The sequence below is a fragment of the Anoplopoma fimbria genome, chromosome 17 (genome assembly GCF_027596085.1).
Source record: "Anoplopoma fimbria isolate UVic2021 breed Golden Eagle Sablefish chromosome 17, Afim_UVic_2022, whole genome shotgun sequence".
NCBI lineage: Eukaryota > Metazoa > Chordata > Actinopteri > Perciformes > Anoplopomatidae > Anoplopoma > Anoplopoma fimbria.
The window spans coordinates 2,360,232-2,380,697 of record NC_072465.1 but is presented as its reverse complement, the minus strand read 5'-3'; the positions used below and the strand labels follow the sequence as shown (position 1 = coordinate 2,380,697).

The 20,466-nt window shown below is 39.3% G+C and overlaps 1 protein-coding gene across 1 annotated transcript in view; it reads left to right on the top strand.

Annotated features, from left to right (window-relative positions):
- Positions 1-1,759: 1,759 nt before the first annotated feature.
- The window catches only part of LOC129105997 (histone deacetylase 7-like), a 40,068-nt gene continuing 21,361 nt past the window's right edge, over positions 1,760-20,466 (top strand). The window contains 4 exon segments of the mRNA XM_054617288.1: positions 1,760-1,952; positions 18,885-19,069; positions 19,710-19,797; positions 20,309-20,423. Coding sequence (XP_054473263.1) covers positions 1,934-1,952; positions 18,885-19,069; positions 19,710-19,797; positions 20,309-20,423 — 407 coding nt within the window. The 5' untranslated portion in view covers positions 1,760-1,933.

The following is a 20,466-nucleotide window of genomic DNA, read 5'->3' as shown; positions in this document are numbered from 1 at the left end:
TCAGTATGTTTTCCCAAAGGATGAAGTTACATTTGAACCAGAAAGCTAATCCATAGCTGCTAGCGCAGTAGCGGAGGGAGACAGACCACACAGCAGTTGAGGTCAGAATGGCTGTTGACCTTTTTGGCTGCATTTCTTTGACAGACTAAGATAACATGGAGCGAGTACTCCCTAAAAATCAACAAGGTTAATTCAACCTAAGAGGACAAATGTGTGCTGTCTTGGCTGCAGTTTGCTGTCTACTATTGACTTGTTGTGTCTGTCTGTAGCATTGCTATGTCTGCTGAAAGGTTTGTAAAGGGTCAAATACAAGATGTGTTGATTCAATGAGGGAAGTATAAAAAATGTTAAACATGCATGATATTGATCATTGAACATTCAGGGGGAAGTCTACATGCTGAGATCTTGATATCATTTAGAGGAACTGGAAAGACATTCATGGAGTTACATGTATTTAAAATAATGTGTACCCATCAACTTGTATTTATTTTTCTTTTATTCAAATCTGGAACCTAACTATTTGAAACTATTTGCAAAAACTATGGAAAGATCGGATCTAGAGCTTATGGCCATGTTTAAGCAAATGTACAAATGGAACAATTATTAGTGAAGATAAAATGATGTTTCCTATAAATAAATAGTGCAAAATAGGTATGAATTGTTATGGTGAAATTACACATATGTTAAATAGATGTGCTCCATCCTCATCCCAGGACTTATGTTATGTTGCATTTGAACCTGGTGAACACACGGTTCTTTTGGATCTCTCTAATGTTGTAGTTTTATATGAATGAATCTCCAGCTCATCACATCTCAGTAGTGACAAATCTGTGAGAAATCCACAAGCTGTAACTAGTCTTTTCCACCTATATTTCCGGGGAAATTAACAATTACCAGAACCATTGAACGTTAGAAAATACCTGCATTTATATCATTAAGTTACAACCTGTGTTTGTTTCTTACATTATTATGCAACCAAGAAAAATCAAAGCAGGTTGTCAGTAATTATCACAGCGATAAGACCACAATAAAACATAACACTGTTGGAAGGGTGAATATATGTCTGTAGTGTAACTGTGTAAGTATCATATTGAATGCTCACATATGAAAGAGCCTGTGTCAAGCATGAATCAAACTTCATACAGACTAAGGGGTGCCTTGTGCATTGGTATCAGACACAGACGGCCATGACAAGTTGTCAGTACTGATGCCCTGGAAATTAGATGACAATAACACCAACATCACACTAGCGTTTTATACTTTTGCTTATAGTACGAATGGGCTGTGTGTAGTGTAAAGCTACTGTAATAGCCTATGTCTTTTTAACGTTTGTAATGTTTAATGCAGCTTTCCTCTTTTCTGTCCTGTGTATTTTGTCCATCCTTAAGCTACACTTCCTGCAATTGTCTGTTAGACTAGCGACTGCAAAATCTGTCTCTCTCTCTTTCTCTTTATTTCCGACACACACACAAACACACACACACACACACACACACACACACACACACACACACACACACACACACACACACACACACACACACACACACACACACTCACACACAAACACACAGTCCCCCCCCGAAATTCTGGTGCAGGGGCAGCACTGACAAAAAGTTTCAATGCTGATAGGGCAGAGCAACTGTGTCTTCTCTGAAAGAGAGAATTCACGGCAAGTGATTAAGTGAGCGAGAGAGAAAGAGAGAGAGAGAAAACTCACATGAGAGGAAGTGCAAGGCACAGAAAAGTCAGAGGGTTGTGTCAAGCAGTTGACTGTGACTCCCTCTGTCAGTGTAAAGCCGGGCTGCAGCGCTGCAGCACCACTCCCCTGTCAAAGCAGGATCTATCTTCTCCCCGAAACTCCCAGCCAGCCCAACCGCTGCCTCTGTGATTGACTGGACTGCTGTGGGAGCACGGAGGGACCTCTCACTGGATGTCAGCACCAAAAAACGGTAAGAGATGTTGCACATTTGCACATCATATATCTATTTTTGAAAAAGTGTAACAGCTGTGTCCTTAAATGACTGTATATCACTATATCAGGAAAGTATAGACTGTAGAGGGGATTTTTGTGGAAAGTGTTGCCCAAATGGAAGATTTTTTTCATTGCTTTGGTTCATCCTAATTGTTACTACCGGCAGATGGTCAGCTTTGGTTGGCTTCAGCTGTGTGAAGCTTGGGTTTGTTCTTAATTCATTGGAGAAGCTACACTTTACATTGATATCTTTGCAAACGCTTCAGAATCACATTCATATAATACGTGCAAGAAGAACATTGTGGTGAGAAACAGTAAAAAATAAGAAATAACTGTAACTTGTATTTTTTGGTTTTATTTGTTTGGTTTTGGAAGTGTCCTTTCTCAGGAAAGGGAAGAAAATTGGAAACAGACCCACCCACCCTTGAGAGGTAGTCTGTCCAGGAAAAGTATTAAAGTGCAAAGAATGAAGGAGACACACAACAGCAGTCCCTCACTACAATGCTGAGAGGAGACAAGCACAGAAAGACGTAGATGAGAGTGAGAATTTGTTCAGAAAAACGCTGGGAAGATGTTTGGTTGACACATTAAGAGAGTTAATTAAATTGCTGTCACAACATCGGCTGTCTCAAATTTTGTGTGTGCATGCTTCATTTTTTGCCCAAGGACACATCTTTTTATAGAATTCAATAACAATGAATAGAAAGTAAGTAAAAAGTCAGTAGAGTGCGCTGTATAGCAGGTTTAGCTTTTCACCCCGTCCTTCCTTGTTTTTTTACACTGTACATAAATCTTGCTGCATAATATGAAATGCTTGCCTCAGCCTTTCTCGCCCAAAACACTAAACTTTCGCTCTATTTTTATTCTCACATGCTGCTCCATTTTTAGAGACTCGTCTACGTGGTTTGTTGGGCAATAAATCAGACTGTAGTTCCTCCGTGTTCTCTCTGAAAATAATGGGGTTATAATGATGACATTCATGGTTTATTTGGCCTTGTCAAATTGTGATGAACACATTTGACTGTTTTAGGGAGTTTAATACTGATTAAACCTATGAGTTTAAGAAATCCAGACCCATTGGAGAGATTCCATCCTGTCCAACTTTATATATGCTGTTTTTATCAATTCTAGGAATTCAATTTATTAACACAATCAGCTGTACATCAGATTATGTGATAATATAATTAATACTTTCAATATGTCTCAGAATCAGCTGGCGAGTGAAATTAGTCCGACTTTAAATCTGAAAAATGCTCTGTTGAACTAAAACCTTTAAAATGAGGTTATCAGCACAAGCACCATATTGTATGGGTCACGGAATGAACTGAAATAATTTGTCCCTTAGTCGATTAGGTGATTGACAGAAAATGAATGGGCAATTATTTGCTTAATTTTAAGCGAGAATGCAACAATTTCAAAGCAAAATTATACTAGTTCCTGCTTTTCAAATGTCCTCTGTGATTTGAATCTTTGGATTTTGGACAATTGGTGGGACAAAACAAGACATTTAAAGAGCATCTTAGCGACTTGTAGGAACTTGTGATGGACATTTTTCATTATTTCCCATTGACATTTTATAGATGAAATGATTCATCGACAAATCAAAAAATAAACATTGACAACTGAAGCAATACTTTATTGTATTAGGGTAGAAAAAAAGAAATCAGTCTTAGGAGCCAAACTGTATAAATAGCTTGATGGTCTATATTTATGTCATTTTGATAAATTATGAAACTCTGGATTTGTTTGGTTTGTAAAGGTCGAGGGGCAGCAGGTTAAGAGGCCACAGTCAGCTAGAAGTGGCCCTCAGGGACGAATCTCTCCCTCTAAAGAGTCTAAATCAAGCCGAGTGGGTGTCAACTGAGGACACAGAAGGATTGGTTACAATGTTGTGTGTTTTGGTTTTAAAGATGTGACATTTGTCTTCTGTGCAGTTCTTAAATCCTCTCTCAAAGTTCCAATACATATCTGAAAGGAGTCCTTATTTCTATTGACAAACGTTTAAATACACAACTTAGAAGATTTCTCTAAAATTTGTTTTCAATCACCAGAAGAATTTGGATTTGTAGTTGTTCCATCACATTGTCCAAATTGCTGAAGGACAGTACAGTAACTTGGCTGTATGATAAAAGAATGGTGATCCAAAACAGATAACCTCTCATTAATCAAGCTCAGGTCTTTAGAGGGTTCTTCATCAGAGCATAGGTTGCCAACTGAGGTCAACTGAGCACTGCAAAAGAATGAAGAAGGAGCATAGTGGATTGATGTGTGTGATACTAATGAGCAGCTGATTGTAAGTTCACTTACAACTCTTGAACAGGCTGTTATTTGTGTTGAGATAACAGACAAAAGAAGAAGTCATATCTGTGTATCACCCCCTTGTGGAAGAGTATTTTTACTGCCATAATCTGCTATCATTTGGGTGTAACTACCAGGTGGAAGTTTAATTGTACAGGCAAAAACTGCAAGATGTTGTCATTGACGAAGTGGTTTAACTAGATAGTTGGAAACCCCTTTGAGCAGGAAATAATACGTTCATGACAATGATTGTTGCCTTTTCCAAATTCCTTTACATTATTATCTATGCCAAGAGTAAAATGGCACAAAGATGTTTGAAAATGTATTGTTTCTCTCATTATATTAAGACGTTTCCCTCAATAAAAGTGCTTCATGAACAACAGACATCATAAGAATTTTTCAAGTTGAGCATTATCTTCACAGCAGCTCAAATGAAATGCCTCCTCGCAAGTTTGTTCAGGATGAGATGTTTAATACTTTAAAAGGCATGTCACATACCTTCTGAAAGCGGTACACACTGTTTTCAACTATATGTTTTGACCTTTTTCCACATATGTGCACACAGAAGTGTGAAGGCGTCGTAAAGCAACACTTTCCAGCATCACAGTCAGTTTCCAGAGAAACTAGGCGAGCGCTGAATGCTATTTATCCCCTTTGTGGGTTGACTTTGCTTTGCTGTTGGGAATGGAAAGGCTTTAGAGGCTACCCACCACAGCGAGCAGTCTCCAGCGCCTTCTCAGTTCAAAGTTACCACACAGCTGCTAGCTGGCTCTTAGCGTGGCCTACCTGAACACGTGCAATAGCATTTTTTGTGCAGACCTCAAGTGCTTTGCAACCACTGTTTTAAATACATGATGGAGCTTTTTTTCTTTTATGTAAAAACAAAGCAATGATCTGTAGATACTTAGTTTCGTTTAATTTATTTTCTCTTTACTGCATTCAACATTAACTGGTGATTTAAAGCTAAATTAACAGATTTTTTGTGGCCTCTGGGTAGTGCAACAAGCTGAAAACACAACTGACATATCATCATTCCCTTATAAAGTTGTTGTGGCAAACACCATTTGGTCTCCATCAACTACTGAGGAATTTGGCTCTTTATCAGCTTACTGCTCCACTATGTTCAGCAGCTAGTTAACTTTGTCGACTGTTTGGTACTGGGCAGGTGGTGTACAGGGGAAGTATCAGAGCTGAATAAAAACTTCATCAACAGGTTTGATGAGAGCAGGGAAACTGAATCAAAACAGTAAAGTTGCAGTAAAAACGAAACAATGAGCAACAAAAGCTAAAGAGATAAAGACAGAGGAACAGAGGAACTGTATGTTCGTCTGTGTTGCACGTTTCTGCGTGCATGTCTGAGTGTGCTGTCTGCATGTCTGTGCATGCATGTGTGTGTAAGTGTGTGTCTGTAAGGTAGGATGACCCCCTGGATGCTAAAAAACAAATTCTTGTTTGCGGACCCCCAGCCTCCACCCAATACCAGGAAATCTGTTCCACTGATAACTCCACAAATTCCACGGGTCACAATAATGTACTGTGGTATTTCCGTACGTGACTCCTCCAATAGCACACACATTATCCACATCAAGCTGTCAATATCAGAGTGAGCAATCACATTTGCGTGTAACTACAAAAGCAGCCATTGGGCATCCCAATTCACTCCCCAGCCTTTTCCACTCTATAATCACTTGTTCACTCTCCCTATCGCTTCCCTGACTGCCTTCTTCTTCTTTTACTCTTTTTGGCTATCTGCCCTGCAACTGCTGCTCCCTCCATCACCATTGCCTGACTGCATTCCTCTCATTCCTACTGGCTTCCTGTGACTGGAAGAGGAGTGAGCCCTACTGGCCACAAAACTCCACCTTGGAGTCCTACCCATGTATGCCATATGTGTCTCTTCCCTTCTTCACTGATTTTTAAAATCCTCTCAGGGATTCTGTATAAAATTCCATCTCTATGAGCGTCTGGTGGCAAGATTTGTAAGGATGACTTTTCTAAAGCATCTTGCTTCTACTCTCATTGTACTTTAAGGTGGGGATGTTTTTACTGAGGAGTCTAATGACTGACCCTCTCACTTTCTATAATCCAGTCAGGCCCACATGCTCACAGATCCAAACACTCGCAAGCTACCCAACAGTAACACTGTCTCTTATGATGATTGATAACTGATGATGATGACGTCTTAACAGAAACACAAATTATGCTGTCAACTTCATCTGTCTTGCTGCAGTATTTTTACAATTGCTCTTCACATTTCTCGTAACCAGCACGCTCTTTATTGAAAATCTACACACAAAAAAAAGAAGTAACACTTCATTCAAAAACACTTCATTCAAAACTATATAAACTGGTCTTGCACATTTTTGGATCACAACCTTACACACAAAGTAAAAAAAGAAATATCTCTTCTCACATGCCAACTGCTTGCTCATGTGCTAGCCTACAGGGCAGTGAAAGGAACAGCTCCTTCCTATGTCCAGGCCTTGGTCAAGCCCTACACCCCCGCCCGACCACTTGGCTCTGCTGCCTCGGGGCGATTGGTTGCCCCGTCGCTCAGAGGTCCCTGCGGCCGATCCACCCGGTCACAGCTTTTTTCTGTCCTGGCCCCACAGTGGAGGAATGAACTCCCCACTGACGTCAGAACAGCAGAGTCGCTGCCCATCTTTAGACGCAGGCTGAAAACTCACCTCTTCAAGAAGTACTGCCCTGAGCCTTCCTCGTAGCACTTATTGCATTTGTATTAGTTTGTTGCACTTATTGTTTTCGTAGTAACTTGCCTCTGCACTATACTTTTGCTCTGGTTTATGCTTTTAGATGCTTGTTTAAGAAAGGAGATGCACTTATGACTTCTGGTGACTAGTAGTTCTCTTGAATACCTATGTTGAATACACTTATTGTAAGTCGCTTTGGATAAAAGCATCTGCTAAATGACTGTAATGTAATGTAATGTATAAAACATTATCATCTCGAGTCTTCAGCTTTTTTATTTGTAGCATGCTGTAAATATAGACTATGAACACAAATGCAATAGGGAAACCATCAAATGTGTTAATTCTCAATACTTATAAACCTATAACAAACTCAAACACAATTACTTTAACTGAAAATGACATGTACAAAGTTACTGTATTGTATTGTTAACAAAAATACAGTATATTGCATTTTCAGTCTCCACCAACAAACAAACCTGATTCCTATTTATAGTGTTTAAGTTCTGATTTCTAAGCGATCTAATTGGTTACAGGTGTTTTCACGTGTGCATTCTGGGTGCAGGTGATTGTTGATGTTGCTAATGTAGATAACCGCACATATTCATTTGCAAAAAGTGTGTTTTAGAATTTTAAAGCAGACACTGTGCTTATGGTTTAGCATATCTGCTCAATTATTTACATGGGCTCAATAATTGTGCCATAAGCTAAATTAATTTTGTTCATGAACATTTTTTATTCAATGTTCTAAATGGCTCACTGTGAAACTCTGTGAAAGTCTGTATTCATGTATTTCATATTCAGCTATAAGGGACTTTAATTATTCGCAATCAAATGTACATTGAGACAAATTTGTCCCTTACCGCCCAGTTCAACTGGCCATGGCTGGAAAGTGACAATTTACTTTATTCCTTAGTTTATTTTCTTCTCAAAATTGATACCTACTTTCAGCTATCAGCTCCTGTATGTATCATTTATATTGTTTATAACTTGAACAGGTGTCATAATGTTACAGTGGTCATTCACAGACCTATGTTGATACGATTGATATGAACATTGACGTGTTGATAATGGTTCAAGAAATGATGTAAAGTGCAAGCCCATAGCAATTAATTAATATTCGGAACAGAAAATGTTTTGAATGAAAATGTAACAGTCACCAAGCATTCTCGACATCTGAAAATGGAGATCTGCTGTGAAATTCAATTTGCTTGTACGTATCTCAAATGATTCAGGAGACATTCAACCCCGTGACTGTTTAGTCCTGCCAAGAGCACAAACAGAAAGACACTCTGTTGTTGTAATTATACTGAGTTTTGTTGATAGCCATTTTTTTTACTAGGGCTATAATTTTACCCTTGGACACAATTTAACTGAACAACAGCAAAGCTATTGACTCCCTCTCAGGACTGGCCTGGGTCATATTAAATAAAACACTGGCTCAGCTTCACTAGTTTGTTTGTCCCAGATTGGTTTATCTTCATGGATCGAATGATGTTGATTTTTTTTTGGCAGAGGGTGGAGGAGATTTGGCCACAGGCAGGATGAGGAAACTGTGAGAGACACTGAGAGTTCAGTTTGGGAGAGGACATGTGAGAACGGGCAGCGCTGTCTAAATTAAGAGTAAATTTGTTGCGTATGTCTGTGTGTTTGTGCCTGCATCCAGGATAGAATAGAACTGTATTGTCCATGAATGTGAACATTTGCCTTTGGCTTCACTATGTGGTCAGATCTCAAAATAAAAATACAGAAAAATCAGAAAGAGAGCACATAATACAGTACAGTAAAACAAACATGTTGGTACAGAAGGAGCTACATGTTAAATTAGCAGCATAGTAAGAATTCAATAAAGCTACAGTATAAATACATTTGTACATGCTCTTACATGTTTTAAAGGCTCTGCAGCACCTGCACAAAGACAATTACATCTGTTGTTGAGTGGATGTTAAGAATAATGTTCTATTTGAGGCCTTTTACATGGCATAATGTGCATATGTATTTTGGCTCTGTAGTTTTATAATATTTCCGATGGCCAAATATATTTCTTTGTTTCTGTTCTGGGCTCACCGCTTCCCTTAAAAATATCCTGTCTGATGCCATAAAAGTGTCCTAAAGACATACATTGCTTAAAGATTTATTTACTGTAAAACTCGGCCTACAGCCAAAAGCAATTCCATAGAAGTTAAACTCATCCACTGTCTGCACAGGATAGTTATTTACCATTAACAACAGGGCAGGAGTGGCAGCGGATACATAACCCCTGCCACTCCTGCCCTGTTGTTTATAAACTTGCTTCTTTTTTTTTCTTACTCTCCCTCTTCACAGGTATTTTAGCTCTTTGTATGTCTTTCTCCTGCAGTAGGCCAATTCATTTCATATAATCATCATATGTACATAATTAGCCAACTGAATTCATTACCTGTATTCAGTTTGCGTATATACTGAAAACATCGTTACTTTGTGTCAATAAACAAAGTTGATGAATGTGGTGTTTAAGATTTTAGGCTTTTGTAAGAATTTGGAAGTGATATTATTTTTTGTAAGTTTTGGATTGCATCTCCTGAAACAATATTTTTACTTGGTACTCTTGTAAGAAACATATGTGGTAGCTGAAATCTGAAGAAACTAATTCATATTGCATCCACACTCCTGTGGTTTTGGAGGAGGTACTAAGCAACTAAATGCCTTTAGTTAAGTATTCAGCTATGGTTTAAAGCGCTGGTACCTGACTCTTATGTACAGTACCAGTCAAAAGTTTGGACACACCTTTTCACTCAACTACTTTGAAGAATCTAAAATATAAAACATATTCTGGTTTGTTGAGCATTTGTTTGTTTACCACATAATTCCATATGTGTTCCTCCATAGTTTGGATGTCTTCAATATTAATCTACAATGTAGAAAAAAATAAAAATAAAGAAAAACCATTGAATGAGAAGGTGTGTCCAAACTTTTGACTGGTACTGTATAATTAATGTTGAGTGTCTGTGAGGGAACCTTATATTTGTACTCCAATGTCTGATGGCTGTAGTTATAGTCCTTTTTCACTGAATACATTCATTATATTATTATTTTTTTTTAACTTTTACTGTATTTCTGCGTGCAGTATGTTCCTTTGTGTTTTGTATTGACCTTCGAAGGATTACAGCACTTCTTGACTTTTCCCACTTTATTTCCCAGATTTAAATCACATTGAGAACTGGCAGAACAGGATTACAGCACTTTTGACTTTTCCACACTTTATTTCCCAGATTTAAACACACACACACACACACACACACACACACACACACACACACACACACACACACACACACACACACACACACACACACACACACACACACACACACACACACACACACACACACACACACACACACACACAGAGCATCCTTACCCAGTTCAGCAGATGGAGCCCTCACACCAGCAGCTCACAGGCAGATGAAAGCGACTCCCAGCAGGTCATACCAGCGGTTCCACCACCGCTGACACTCAGTGAGAAGCAGACAGACAAGTGAGAGGCAGATTTCGCTGATCATAATGATCATAATGACATTTTTGCTTAGTTTTCTGTGTGTATACAGCTCTGACAACGTTTTGGAGTTTGACAGGTCAGTCTAATATCTGACAAGTTTAGTCAAAAAGATCCAAGATGACAACGACAGACAGTTGGACTAACTTTTTATCCGTCTTCTATTTTTTTCTGACTTGCTCTTTCTACCTTAAAAACGGCTGTCAGGACCTTTAGTGTCGCTTGAAGTTGGAAATGCTTTGCGTTTGAACGTCATCTGCAAACGGTAGGCGATACTTTATGTTATTTGCTAAAGTGCACAGGGAAGTAAACTTGTAACTATTTTTGTATAACGACTGCTTCCTTGTGTGCAAGAAGGCATGTCAGCTAACATACTGGAACCGACATGATGTAGTTTACCTGTGCTGGAAGGTAAACACTGTTATCCTTCCCCTGGCTGGCGTCCAAACTCTACAGGTGTAAATGCTTACCTGGCTGAGATTTCTATTTGCAGTGAGATGTCCTTTTTCTTTTCATTAAAATAAATGCATTTCAGCAACTAAAAAACTGCCATCATAATTTCCAAAATCAGAATAAGTGTAAATGTCCTGAGATCATGACACAGAGTCAGATGCTTCAGTTTGAATTAGCAGAACCTGCCTGAATTATCTTAATCCGACAAATTGGCCACATGATCATTTTAACATGGTAAATAGGCTTAATGATTGTGTAATCATGGAATTAAGGCCTCATTGTGAGTGCTAGTGTAGAATTTCCTATTCTGCCCATAACGTCATTGAGAAGTTTGACTCATTCACTGCTAGGCATCAAATGTTTGGTTGTTTGCTGGACCATGAGTGTGTGTTGTATTATGACAGAGTCGTAAAAGTTGTTAGATCCCACCCAAGCCCCTTCAGTCCCTAAAAAAATGAAAACACACACAGACATGGCAGCCATGCGTGGAATAATGTTCTCATGTGTCCAGGTTCCCTCTCTGGTTGGGATGAGGTCACAGCCTCAGTGCTGTTGCCAGGATATAGTCACATTAGTTTAATGTGGGCCATGCCAAAGGAATCGACACCACCTACACTCTGTCCCCTTTATGTTGCCTTTTAGATCACTCCTTCATTTTTTCCACTAACCATCACAGATAACCAGCAGTGATCATTATTTCTTTGAATGGGTAAATATCGGATTGTGTGCATGATTGTTTTTGCAGCGTGCATATAATGTATCCAACCGAGTGTGTGTGTGTTTTACAAAAGCGTATCTCTTTGACTTTGGTCATAATAATCAGCGATTAATGCTTCTGTACATGATAAGTGTCATCTTACTCAAACTGTTGATCACAAAGGCCCTTTTGCTCCACACGTTGTAACAGCCTATGGGTTTGGCTTTGTTACAATGATAAACACTTTGACTGAAGGTTCAAGTGAAACTTCAATGCCAGCATCTTTGAGAAAAGGTTAAATATTCCCTCCTAACAGTAGAAATGTGGAAATTGTTTTTGTACTTCTGACTGGAGGGTTTTTCTACATTCTTGTACACAAAGACATTTTGATGTCAACATAAGTCACCTCTGTGCTTTCTAAAGCTGGCATCAGCTGCGAGTCTCTGGCCTAACTAGCTGTAATGTAATGCTTGCTCTTCATATAAATCAGTTGCACTACAATGTGGTTGCTAGCAGTCTGTATTGTTTTGACTGGATGTTGAGGTAAGAAGCTGATTTCACATTGCGTTTGTTCATCAACACTTAAAACGTATTGGTTCTATTGCTTAAAGAATCACATATTTGATAAAGAAATACTCAAATACCCCCCCAAAAATGCCTTCCATCAACTGATTAACAAATAATTTCTTCAGCTCTGTATGGGACACACATTCATAATTCTTTTATATCTTCAGCTTAATAAATTGAGGTCATCAGAAGTTTAGTAGATTGCTTTATTTTACTTTGTATGCTGCATGGATGACTAAGATGAACAGTGAGGGAAGTTCCATCACTAGTAGATTAATCGCTTATTTCCAATGTATTTGATTAGTGGTTCAACCCTAGTTGAGTAAACACTGATTGCGAAGCTTGCTGTAAAAGCTCCTTTAATGACCCCAGATAGGCCTTTGTATTTATAAACACAACAAGGACAAAGTCATATTTAGTGAGCAGGCAATCATTCATTAATATCCATCATATCCATTTTGGCTATACCTTTGTGCCGCAGGCTAGTTGTGAAAGTAAATACCAACCTTTTCCCAGGACAGATAACCTTTAAAAGTCCCCGGTGTTTTCTCAGTGGGAGCCACAGCAGTGCACTGACAATAGGAACAGTGTTCTGGACCAGCCAAAGCACCAGATCACATTTCCTGTTCCTGATTTAAGATCGACTCAGCTGACTACTGATACAAGCTGCTCCTCAAAAACACAGCAACAGGACCATCCCTCTGCCTGTGTATCATGCAAGTTAGTGTGTGCGGGGCATGGTGGGGGGGGCAAATTCACTCAAGATCATAGAGCAGGGGTGGATGTATTTAGTTGGAGATGGTGCACGGACCACTGACCTGAATCAGTCACGGCTTCTTTTGAAGTACAAAAAGGAAGTCAGATGGTGTTCCCATCAGGTCAATTGTTGGCTCATGTCTTCATTTGCATACTTGAGGGCAATGTTGAGGAGATCATTTGTGTATGGTCTGTCTGAATGTCTGAATGAGGGTGTGTATTGGCACTAAGGTACTGACCCCCCGCTATCTTAAGAGTGCATGAGCAGGTCATGAAAGTATCAGGGTCTATTCTTTTAGCAGTAAGACGCAATTTGTTTGTTCTCAGCCAAGACAGAGTTTCACTCTCATGCAAACCTTATGACAGCTCCCTGGGCCAAATTTAGTCGTGTTTTCCCCCTCCGAAAAAGATGACCGTTTCGAACCCACAGGAGAAAAAATGTCAACAATTGTCAGTCTGTTTTTGGCTGTGAGAAATCAAGCTTAAGAATCACACGTAAGAGCATGCTAGCTTGTGACACTCTCATACACACACAACTATACAGTGAGCTGGCGACCCCTCGTCTTTTTCCCGCGCCGCCTCAGGGTCACGACATCAAGAGAAGTCTTATAACTGTCTGACCTTTGATCCTTTAGTGGAAAAGATTGACTGGGACATTACTAAAAATGTACTGATGACTCTGAGAGAAAGAAAGAAAAGGCTAAATGATGCAGAAATCTCATATTTGCTTGTGCAATTATCCTGTTGACAGTCAAGTGTGTGAATGGAGGGCTTATGTCATGGCATAATAAGTTTAAACGTCCTAAGCCTTGGGGGGGAAAGGAGATGGGAAGTGAGGTATGCTTGCAGTGTTAAAACAAATGCCAAACATTTTATGATGACATATAGGCTATAGGTTACACATTTTTGGCATGACACAGATTTTTTACAAGATTTCCTCACATTTTGTTTGTAAAATGTGTAGAAAGATTTACAGATAAATTAATCTAGAAATATTTGATAATTGTATAACTGTTTCAGTGATTTCAAAATCCTGAACATGAATAGTTTCAGTTTCTTATATGTCGGATTTTCTGCTTTTCTTGATACTGTGTTTTAGTAAATTAAATAGCTTTTGTGTTTTTGGACATACAATCAAGCAATTTAAAGTCCTCACCTTGGGCTCTGGGAAATTCTGGTTGACATTTTCTGACATTTTATAGCGAACCCATTACCAAACAATTATCAATTAGCTTATGAAATACTTTATAATATAATAAAAACCGTAAAAACAATTAAAAAAATCGAAAGATACGAAAAGAGTTAGAGTCAAACATACTTAAAAATGCATCCAATATTTTTGCCAATACTGGGATATGCCGATATCATCAGCTCACACTCTCAGTGGTCGGCTGTAGTTAACTCATCCACTCTCATTTGCAGTACAGCTGAAAAAATTGAGGCTTATTGACAGCCACAACACACACCATACATATAAACAGAAGCATGTGTGGGCAATTGGGAATGCTATTAATACACTTATAAGAACACACATGCCACACACTCATAAAAACAAGTGGTGAGATGCTATTAATATATTGAGAAACAGCAAATCAACTCAGTGTCCCAAAACTCATGTGCACTTGCGTGATTACAGACAAAAAAACAAGTGACAGGTGACACTAAAAATAAACCTTCATGGTTACATAAACTGAAACTTGCACAAAGAGCCACAGTGCTCCTTCAAAAGAAACAAATGGGCACTAATAATACATCGGCACCGACACACGCCAGCACTGATACAAGTGTACATGCACCCTCAACTGTCGCACAAGCAGATCCCACTTATGCAAACACAAAGACCTGCTGTGTACACTCAAAAGAAACAACTGCAAGCTATTAATACCTTGGCACGTATAGGACGGACACGCACAAGGACACACTCATACGGATGCACACATACGGGGATTGATACTCCAGCTGCTCGGAAGCAGAGGGACAGAATGTCCCCAACAGCTGTGGATTCCTCTAAATGTAAGGACGGTGGAGGAACGGAGAAAACGAAGGAGAGATGGTGGGCTAGCGGGAAGCTGGTGATGGTGACCAGCATGGAGTAGCTGTCATTAAGTTGCTATTGTGTGTGTGTGTGTGTGTGCGTGTGTGTGCGTGTGTGAGTGGGTTTGTTAATACATAACTCAGTGTCAACCTGTAAAACATGAATAAATGTACACTTAGCACAAGTTGGCATGGTTACTAGAAACAGTATTAATACTAATTAGTAGTTAATTTGTTTCTAGTTCCCATGACATTTTGTCTGTGAACTCTGGCTCTTAGTGCTTTGTGGCAAATCTAACCAGCCATAAATGTTGTGCTTGATTCCAGTGTTTATGTATACAAATAGTAGCTAGCACTTAACTTGATGTTTGACTTCCACACGTAACTCCATCCAATAGCACTGTGGAGTTCACTCCAACAATAAACAAAGCACATTTTTAGGGCCACAGAGTGGATATAAATACGGCTGAAGGACATCTGTAACCCTCAAGCTGCAGAAATGATCCAGTGAAGCCATTCAACTAAAATAGCAGCTTCTGCTTGTCTAAATGAACCAAGAGGATGTTATGGTGCAGACTAACTTTAGAAACAGGAAGTCACTGTTTCTGTGTGAGTGTGTGTGTCTCTGTATGTGTGCAGGTGTGTGCATGCTTGTGTGTCAGTGATTCAGTGTTTTGCTGCAGAAGGCGCACAGAAAGAGGATGATGGTTGTGAAACGAATATGCTATTACAGAAACCAGAAGTTTCTCGCCTGCTTATTTTTAGCACCACAACGCTCAAATGAGAGAGAAGCGCACACACAGATCTTATCTGAATGCAGATCTTCTTATTTTTAAAACGTTCAAGACTTTATTAGTTATATATCTTATAGCTTTTCTTTTCAGTTTTAAAATATGTATGTTTGCATTTTCCGAGCACAGTCGAAGAATAGCAGTTGTTCTAACAATGTGATGTTAGAACAACTACAAACTTTTTAAACCCTTCAGGGGCATTGTGGAGGAAACCTTGACTGTCTAGTTTGCTCTTTGAATGCATCATGCAATGACTGAGCTGGTCTTGGTTCAGTTATTTTTCACGCTGCAAGTCATTCAGTAACTGTACATAACTCAGCCAACACATTTCATTTGAAACTGCAGAAAAATGCAGAATTTTTTTAAATACAAGTTAGTCAGTGTAGACAATGTGTCTCTGTGAGGACACTTTGTGTTACATTGTTTAAAGTGAGATTTACATATGTATGGTTGCTGCAGCCCGGTCTTTACTTTATTAGGTCAAAAATATGCCGCAGGTGTTTCTTTTCTGTTTAGATGAGAAGTAACACTGACTTCCTGATCATTTCCTTTCTGTCAAGGGAGCTGACTTGTTTGTTAATTGTGTGTGTGTGTGTGTGTGTGTGTGTGTGTGTGTGTGTGTGTGTGTGTGTGTGTGTGTGTGTGTGTGTGTGTGTGTGTGTGTGTGTGTGTGTGTGTGTGTGCGTGTATATAATTGTGTGCATGTGTTTGTTTGTGTGTGACAGAGAGGGTGTATGCAGATAATTTAAGTCCCCACCACCACTAACACCACAGTCCCGCTGCTCCAGCGATTGATTTCCTTTGAAAACACACAGACATTCTTCTGGTAATACATACCGTTCTGTTACAATGGGTATTTCCTGTTGCACGTTTAACATTTTTTAATTACAGTAGAATAAAAAAAAGCACCAGACACTTAAAACAAAACCAATCCTTCAACTTCAGCTCTGACATATTGTTACGCAGGCATGAACCAGCTAAAAGTGGGACAGGTTCCAGTATTACAGATAACTGTTCTGCGCTACCTTGCAAGGTAGGATTCCAGTGGTGCAAGAATGTGTAAATTGCATGCATCATTTTTACAGGACACTTATCTGTGTTTCCCTGTCTCTATTTTTAGCTATACAAATAATCATGCAAAGTTTTAATTCAGTATTTTGTTATCAAGCAGGACAACAGAACTGAAACTACGTGGCCTAAACTGCACAATATTATCTTGTACTATAAATAGTTCTGGTCTTATTAACTCCCCATATGTTATTTAATGTTCTACCATGTGCAAGTCTCACTTGACCTGCAGTAATAAGAGCGTGGGAGTGTTTTCTTCTTAAGAGGAATTGTGTCAACACATTACGCCTTTATGGACATTTCCTTCTCTGAGTCAGTCTCGCTTTGGGAATGAGGGTCAAATAACGCTGCATGGGTCTATAAAACTTACTGTAAGGCTCCTGCAGGAGGGAAGTTCAGTGGAACCTGTATGGATGTTTGTTTTGAGCTGCAGCACTGAACATTTCTGCTGATTTTTTCTGTGGTAGTAGTGTTGTGGGCCACATTTAAGCCAATGAACCATTTGAGCAGGAGTTACTGTTAATTCTAATAATAGACATTGAAGGCCAAGCCTGTAAAATGCTGAATGTTTAACACAATCTACTTGACTTCTCTTTATACCTTTGTCATTTGGATTTTGACCTTTTTTATTGTGTCACCGCAGTTGGTTTGTTAATGTAATCTTCTAAATTTAAATCCAGGATAACCTTTTCAAACAAGTGGATAATTTCAATGCAAGTGTGCTTTTCTGAGATACTGTGATGTGAGAGGTATTGTGTCACGATAATGTAATTCACAAGGGTGTGTCATCAAAAGAAACATCCAGTTGCAGGAATTATGTGAGTAATGTTGAGTAATATTTTGGGTTGCAGTTTCAGTAAATTTCCATGTCCTTCCCTCCCTCCCACTGTCCCCTTACCCCAGAGGGAGGAAGGTGTCTCTTTCCATACTGTATCTGTCTAAGCTTTGTATCGGCACCAAAACATTCCTCACCATGTTTATTGGTTTCAGGTGTCAGTCGCATTGACACGTGAAAATGGTATCAAGTTATCTGTGAGCTTGCACGTGTTTTTGTCTTGTTGTTATGGTGCATCACAAAACTCGAGAAAAACTTAGGATGATGTTTCCTCACTACCAGTTATAATTAGCTTTCCTGTTATTATATATAGGTCATACCATCAGGCTCATATTGTGCCATGCATGCCACGGTTCAATCATTTGAGTTGAAATTACAAGATTGTTTAACATATTAACAGTGGCTTCTGGATTTCATAAATGGATCAAAACCTTTTTGCACTCCCCTGCACCTATAAAAAGACATCTGTCTTTCGTTAGGACACCAAAGCATAGTTCAATTGTGTCACTCGTGCTAAACTTAGCTTTTTATTTCTTTAATTTTAGTAAAACATGGAAAGGAGATGACAGATTGATGTACCTGACCCAAATGCCTTGACCACACAATGTTCAAATCCAATCTCCCCACCCTGTTTCCTTCATTCTTTCTTTCTTTTGTGCCCCTCCAACCCCAACACACACAAACACCCCTCTCTTTTGCTTTCCTGAATGCAGTGTTGGACAATAGCCAGTTCACTTGAGGCAGGAAGACTTGAATGAAATGAAATATGACTGGTTGAATGTGCAGAGTTCAAGTACGAGTACACATCTGGGCATACACTTATGCCAAATAAACTGAGTGCACTCTGATCATGTTTATATAAAGCACACCCTGTAAAAGACGTCTCGGATTGTTCTCAGACTTTTTCTTTGAAAACTTATTAAAAACATGCTTCCTTTTGTGTTACCACATCTAAGATATCTGTACTACTTTTGATACTCTTAATCTACAATGACAATATATCTTTGATCAGTGTGCTGGACACTGAGAAATAGTCCCATAAAAAGAGAGTAACATATACTCCAGAGAGACAAATAATCCTCATCCCACATTGACACCCATAAGCATTGTCAGTGGTGCTCTTCAACAAATGGATGTGTTATTTTCTCCCTCTCTCTCCTTCTGCAGTGGATGTAATCAGCAGCAATCGGGTGTCATTATCCATACATGGGGAGCAGCCCATGGACCTAAGTGTGACCCAGAGGTTGTTACATCCAGGCCTAGATTCGGCCATGCTGGCCCCCCGCCCTCCCTTCTTCCTTGGACCTCTGACCTCTCAGCATTGCTCCCAGTTTTCCCAGCAACACTTGCAGGTAAGGACAAACCCGTATAGGTGGAGGTTGACAAAGGAAAGCTTCAGCAGCACCAAGCATAACCAGGAGCAGTGTAAATAATCATTTTAAATAATCGTTTAAGCGCCTTGATATTTCTGTATCCTCAGCATTCAGTACATAAACAGGGACTTAATATGAGTTAGTATGATTGTGAAATTTTGACCCGCTCAAGTCATGGAATATCTGGCAACATTCATTCCTGCATCAGCATTTTATTTTGATAATGGTGAAATGCACAGAGTGAAAGGCAGATGGACCTCCTGCCACATCAACCACAAGAACAAGCCAGCTGCTTTTGACACAGGTCTTTACACAGGCTGATGAATTCTCAGCAGACATGAGTAAGCAGCAGGTCAAGTTACTGTAAACAGACCTCCTTCTCAGCATTAGATTCTGATCAAAGCTGTTGAGGATGAGCTGGTTGGTGCTGCACTGCTAGTGCTATTTTTCTCTAGTGTAACATGAAGTCTTGTTTAGTTTGCAAATCTACAGAGAATATTCGTGGGGGGGGTTTGTCAGTAGAAATGTCTGTCCCTTTTTGTGCAAATCTCACATGCAAGGTCCAAGCTGACTAGACTGATCAGTGTTGATATCACTTCATGTTTTTATCTCTTCTCAGTATAACATTGAACAAAGGCAAAGAGAGATGGAGCAGGAGCAAAGAGAAGAGCTACATCAGCTTATACGAAAGAGTAAAAATGAGCAGAGTGAGTATCATGTAATGTATTTCACGGTACTGTGATGTGCTTTCGTAGGCTCTCTGAAAGACTATTTAGCTGTTGAAGTGCTCTTCATATGAGTCATAGCACACTGTATGGTTCAATAAAAAGAAGGGGATTTCCAAAAGTGCTGTGATGTATTCTCAGATTCCAAGGAAATTTGCACTCATATCAAATCAAAGGCAAACAAACAAACTTGTTTTAGGAAGCACTTTGTGCTGTTTTTTGTTTTTACCGTACAGAGGAAATGATGAGACCTCAGAGAAAAGTGACCAATATCATGGATCCTACTTCTGAAGTCGCCTGACTCCTTTTTGATACTATAGTATTATACAGTACCTTGTGAAGAAAAACTATTCACATTTCTCTATCAGACCCATTTTTCTCATTATTTTATATTATCAGCCCCACTGTTGGACTGTAGGTCTCCCTATTATATGGCTGTACATGATCCCAATCACTGTCTTTTTTCTGATGAAGTGACTTTATTGTCCGGTAGGTGCTGTATCCAGTCCTCTGGTAAGGCAAAAACTTCGGGAACACATAATTATGAAGAACCATCCTGCCCATGACAGGGTCACTCCCAACCACCGCAGTCCTGCACCAGGATGCAGGTGAGAGAGATAAACGGACACAAAGATCAATGATTGATCACAC